Consider the following 5,613-nt stretch of genomic DNA (forward strand, 5'->3'; position numbering starts at 1 on the left):
CGCGCCTGGGTCTCCCGGCGCGCCCTGGTGGGTTGTCCCTTCCTCGGGACTCCCCCCCAGGTGCAACCAGGGCCCAATATCTTCCTTCTGGTCGATAAAAAATCTCCGTAAAGTTTCGTTGCATTTGGACTCCGTCTGATATTGATTTCCTGCGATGTAAAAAACATGCAAAAAGAACAACTGGCACTTGGCACTATGTCAATAGGTTAGTACCAAAAAAGATATAAAATGATTATAAAACATCCAAGATTGATAATAAAACTACATGGAACAATAAAAAATTATAGATACGTTGGGGACGTATCACCCATCAACTGTTCCATGAATTTCCCAACCTAAATTTTTTCTCCCTTCTTCTTTGAAGCAATGAATTCTGATATGGAATACATCTACGAGCGCTATGTTGAGTCGTCTGACTCGTCCAATGGGGAGGACTACACGGATGAGATGGCGATGATGCATGCGATGCTTGCAGACGCGGAGCATGCGGAAGAGCATGTTCTCAATTTCAAGGGATCGATCAAGGGTCATCGAGTGCTCGGCCGGAACCGGGCGCGCAGCCATTTGACGCTGATGGACGACTATTTCACCCTTGATGTCCTCTTCGTTGACAATTTTCCTTGGCGATTTCAGATGCACAAAAATGTATTCGATTGTCTGTACCACATCGTTCGGTCCTTTGATGACTACTTCATCTTGAAGAAGGATGTCGTGGGAAGGATTGGGTTCTCTGGTTATCAAAAGTGCATGGCCGCACTACAGATGCTTGCATATGGCACAACCGTTGATTCGTGGGACGAGTACCTATGGATGTCCGAGAGCACATGCGGAGATGCCCTGGTCAGGTTTGCAACTATCGTAGTCGAGGTGTTTGGACCTCACTACCTGAGAGAACAAACTGTGACAGACATCGAAAGCCTATTGGGAATCTCGGAAGCAAGAAGGTGGTCAAGTTTGATTGTATTACTTGACTGCATGAATTGGAAATGGAAAACCGCCCAAAAGCTTTTCAAGGGCAATATAAGGGTCATGTTAAGAAACCCATGCACAATCATTCTTGAAGCAGTTGCATCACAGGATCTTTGGATTTCACATGCTTTCTTTGGCATATGTGCGTCTCACAATGACATCAATGTGCTACAACGATCACCATTGTTTGCTAGGCTGATGAAAGAAAAGCTCCTCCTTGCCACTTTACTGTCAATGGGTATGAGTACAACATTGACAACTATCTAGTTGATGGTATCTATCCTCCTTAGGCTACCTTTGTGAACACCACCTCTAACCCAGTTGGTCAGAAAAAGTTTCACTTTGCTTAAAGACAAGAAAGAGCTAGAAAGAATGTTGATATATGGTTTTGGAGTTCTGTGAGCACGTTTTGCAATTCTTCGTGGACCTGCTAAACAAGGGGATCTGAAGACCTCGTGGAAGGTGATGACCCGTTGTGTGATCATGCACAATATGATCGTGTAGAATGAGGGTGAGGATGTTGCCGTAGGTCTTGAATTTGAAAACATGGGTGATCCTATTGAACTCCCGACCAAAATCTGGCCACATTTGAAGAGTTTGTTCAAATGCATCAAAACATATTCGGCATCGAGAAATGCCAAGGACACACACCAATCAGTGTGTTAAGAAAAATAACATATTGTGATCAAGAAAAGTCTAGGCGTCCCCTGCCTCCCGCCGGTGCCGCCGCCGGTCCGCCTTATCTCCGATAGTCTTAGGACCATGGCGGCGCGGTGGATCTCGGCCCTTGCCGGCGGGAGGGCTCTGTTTTCAGTTATTTCTTCGTGTTTTGCTAGGGTTTGTGTCCTGCTCAGTAAGACGAGACGATCATGGCTCTCTGAAGATGGAATAAGGTTCTCCACGCCTAACCCACTTCTCGATGGTGTGTCTAGCATTATCGGTGGACGTGCAAAGATTTGTGTCCAGCGAATCTGCCGTTGGTGGATTTGCTCGGATCTGATTGTAGTTCGTCTAAATTCATGTGTTTTTAGGTTGGATCTTTTCGATCTACGCTACTTTTCATCGACGGCGGTTGCTATCTGCTGTGCTGGTCTAACGGCGATTGCTGTTCTGCTGCGCTGGTCCTATGAGGTCTTAGCACAACGACTTCCGACTGTCTACTATAACCAGTCTTGCCCGGCTCCGACGAGGGAGGGGCAATGACGACGTCGCGCCTTCGGCTCACTTCAATGCTTATAGTCGTCGCTAGATGGTCTACGGATCTGGATGTAATTTTTATTATTTCAGATATTTGTTATATGGCGTGATTGAAAATGCATAGATCAAAGTTTTCTCGCGCAATAAAAAAATCAGCAGTCCTCACTCACGACCAAGTTACGAGCTAAGGTAACTTCTCCGACTCGGTGATACTCAACCGACTGAGCCAAGCGTGATCTTCCAGGCCGTTCCCTCCCCGCCAGTAGCCTGTCCTGTCCCGTTCACACGCGGCACCGTTTGCTCCACCTACTGACCGCGCGGGCCCACTTTTGCCCTTTGGGTCCCACACCCGCCGAGGGCACCGAGCTTCCACTGCTCCTCCTGGCTGTTCAGCGGTCCATGTGTAAGTCCGATGCGGCCCTAGTACCACACGGCGCCACATCCCACTGACGCCAATGGCCCACCAGGAGGAAGCGAGCGGACGGCTGACGCATGTCCGCCACGTGTCCGTGCTACCTACGTGACGTCCTGTGGCGTGGACACGTGGCGGCTGGGCACGGGCCAGGGCAAGGTGTACTTGAGCAGGGCACCGGCCGCCGCCCTTCCCTTGGCCTTGGCATCAACTCCCACCCCGTGTCTGCTGCAGATGCCAAGATTGTCCCGGTTGCTCCCATGTCTGATCGTAGCGGCCAGCGGCAATGCCGCCGAGGCGTCTCGGGCGACGTGGAGCTCGACGCGGCCATGGCACTGGCCAACATGGCCGGCGTTTCGGGGCCAGCAGCTCTTCCCGCCGTGCACCCGGCGGCGCCGCAGCATGGAGGCAGCCGTGAGGAGGAAGAGGAGCTGGCGAGCACGAGGCTGAGCCTGGAGCTGGGCAAGGTCGGCATCCAGGCGTCGTCGTGCTCCAGCGGCTCCAGCGCCGGGTGTCCTTCGCGGCAGACGCGGGTGCCCGTGGCGGCTCCAGGTGGAGGCGGCTACGGCCCAAGGCCCCGGCACACGCTCACCGAGGTAACTCAGCGGCTATGTCGCGTGGATGCAAACCTGTGCTGGCATGGCTCTCACTTGACCCCTAGTTTCTTGTGCGGATCCAACAGGCTGAGAAGGAGGCAAAGCGGCTGCGGCGCGTGCTCGCGAACCGGGAGTCTGCGCGCCAAACCATACTCCGCCGTCAGGTTATAATATCTTGGCTTTCACAGCGTTCGTATAAGACCATCTCTCTGTGTACAATTCAACCGAGCTACTCCAGCTTTATATAGTCTTGTCTTAATTTAGGCGGTCCGAGACGAACTGGCGAGGAAAGTTGCGGACTTGTCGTCACAAAACGAGAGCATGAAGAAGGTATACCAATAGGTTTATGTAGCAGCAAGAATGGCAATTAACAGGAACAAACTTTAGGCTTAACCTATGTTAATTCTCCCTTTGTTTGCGCAGGAGAAGGAGACGGTGATGCAAGAGTATCTCACACTCCAGGAGACGAACAAACAGCTGAAAGAACAGGCACGACATCATCTGCCGCTTCCATTATTTTAATAGTGATCTTTATTAGTACGTAATTACTAGTGTCAGGGCAGAGAGAATCTAGCATGTTCGGAGCCTCCAGTTGTTCCCCTGAAAGCGAGCCACATGACTGCACTTTATATTATTGTAGTACCCCAGTCCAGTAGTAGTCGCTAGCTAGGCCATCAAACAGTCATCGGAAACACAAGTCATAGTCGAATTGGAACCCAAGTACCGAACTGGAGACACGTAGTTCTTGATGCCATATGTATGGATAAAACGACATCCGTGTTTTCTATATTTGGCTTTCTGCCAAGATTGCTTTCTTCTTTAATTTGTGGCCCAAAGTTGCCGCACACGCTTCTGCTCTTCTACTGCTCATGCCCAAGACTCAAAGAGACGTAGGAGTAGCTATAGGTAGGGTGTGCCGCTTGTTGAGACGAGCTTTTTGCCGGTTTGTCCAGGTCTTCGGAGCTTTACCAATGGCGTCTCATTTTGAATCGTCCTTCTGCGTGCAAAGAGAACAAAACACCTGCAGCGAAAGCTTGCTGTGATCCTGACTAGTCGTGGATGCGTTTCTCCATCTGCAGGTTATCGCGAGGACGGCAGAGAAGGCGCCGCCCCCGGTGGTAACGTCTATGGACACGACGCCACCAGCGGAGCAGCGGGCAGAAGCCACGCTGTCCACGGCGGCCCCGCTGGATGCACCCCCTGGGCCGGGCTTCCTTTACGCAACAGCTGGGCCCTCAGCCGTGCCGGTGCCGTATGTCTGGGGCTCTTGGCCGGGGTGCCATCCGAACGCCAGCAACCTGGGCGGCGGCGCCAGCACTGGACATGCCCCGCCGCTCTGCTTTCCGCCCTGCGCGTGGTACTACCCCGTCGTTACCGACCCACATGGTTCGCCGGCGACATATTACGCGCAGCCGCTCTATGAGACGACGAGCGGGGGCGCCAGCCAGGGTACCGGCGGCGGAACGGCTGAGGAGGACACCGACGACGACCCGTGCTCGCTCACGCTGGGGCTTGATGTCGACAGGAAGTGTGCGACGAGCGCCGAGAGCGGCGGCAGCCGTGCTGTGGCGGGCGAGAGGGAGAGGGCGGTGATGGCGGCGGAGGCGAGAAAGAGGAGGAAGGAGCTGACGAAGATGAAGCAGACGCATCTCGGCGGCCGTCCTGGAGACGAGTAGGTCTCTGGCGCCATTGACGGGGGGTGACACTATTGATTTTTTTCCTTTCTAGCTGGTCGTTTCATTTTGGTTGTTATAAGTTGTTTTATCTGGTTTTGTTTCGCCTTTTGCTCGTCCAAATGATTTCAGTTTTCAAATTATTTTGTGGTGCAATCTGTATACAAAAGATTAGTAGGTTTGATGACGTGCAACAAGAGTCATGTACTCCCTCCGGTTTTTACTCCGTATGTACATATAACAACATACATAAGATTTGTCTGAAGTCAAACTTCGTATTTACCTCGCAAAAGAAACTTCATAAAGTTTGACATATTTATATGAAAAATATTGAATCTACCCATAATAAATTATATAATATAAAAATTAAATTCATAACGCGTCTGACAATATTGATTTCATATTGTGAATGTTGATATTTTCATACAAATATGATCGATCTTAGACAAATTTTATATGCAAAATAATTCTTTTTTGCGGGGTATATGCAGAATAAAATTGATCAAAGAGAGTACTAATAATGTTTAATGTAGCTTACTTCAACACAGCAAATCTTTGTCGGAGAACTTAGCAGTATCGGCCCCAAGGTTTGTAGTATAAGATTTCCCTGAGTTTTTGTGCGAAGGAGGTTCAATCTTCGTCTCGCCATCTCGGAGAGCGGGTAAAACTTGTTCATGAATTTTTTTCGCGTAGGCTTTCTAGTTGGTTATGGTGGGAAGCGGATTAAGAGCACTCGGGTGCTCCATCCTCCTATATTAAAAATAAT

General features: G+C 50.3%; 2 protein-coding genes across 2 annotated transcripts; both read left to right on the forward strand.

The window, feature by feature from the left end:
• The first annotated feature begins 366 nt into the window (after positions 1-366).
• LOC109771195 (uncharacterized) lies at positions 367-1,236 on the forward strand. The gene has a single exon (XM_020329895.1). The coding sequence runs from the start codon at positions 367-369 to the stop codon at positions 1,234-1,236; it is 870 nt and encodes a 289-aa protein (XP_020185484.1).
• A 1,559-nt stretch (positions 1,237-2,795) lies between these two features.
• LOC109771180 (uncharacterized) lies at positions 2,796-5,118 on the forward strand. Its single transcript, XM_020329882.4, has 5 exons — positions 2,796-3,174; positions 3,261-3,338; positions 3,439-3,504; positions 3,598-3,663; positions 4,254-5,118. The coding sequence occupies exons 1-5, from the start codon at positions 2,839-2,841 to the stop codon at positions 4,848-4,850; spliced, it is 1,143 nt and encodes a 380-aa protein (XP_020185471.2). The 5' UTR covers positions 2,796-2,838; the 3' UTR covers positions 4,851-5,118.
• Positions 5,119-5,613: the final 495 nt, after the last annotated feature.

The sequence above is a fragment of the Aegilops tauschii genome, chromosome 5 (genome assembly GCF_002575655.3).
Source record: "Aegilops tauschii subsp. strangulata cultivar AL8/78 chromosome 5, Aet v6.0, whole genome shotgun sequence".
In the NCBI taxonomy this organism is placed as follows: Eukaryota; Viridiplantae; Streptophyta; class Magnoliopsida; order Poales; family Poaceae; genus Aegilops; species Aegilops tauschii.

Bases quoted from the DNA above. Each gene is read 5' to 3' on its own strand.
- LOC109771195 (XM_020329895.1), top strand. From the start codon at position 367: ATGAATTCTGATATGGAATACATCTACGAGCGCTATGTTGAGTCGTCT.
- LOC109771180 (XM_020329882.4), top strand. From the start codon at position 2,839: ATGTCTGATCGTAGCGGCCAGCGGCAATGCCGCCGAGGCGTCTCGGGC. The intron at 3,339-3,438 runs GTTATAATATCT...GTCTTAATTTAG, and splicing joins AAACCATACTCCGCCGTCAG to GCGGTCCGAGACGAACTGGC. The intron at 3,505-3,597 runs GTATACCAATAG...TTGTTTGCGCAG, and splicing joins AAAACGAGAGCATGAAGAAG to GAGAAGGAGACGGTGATGCA.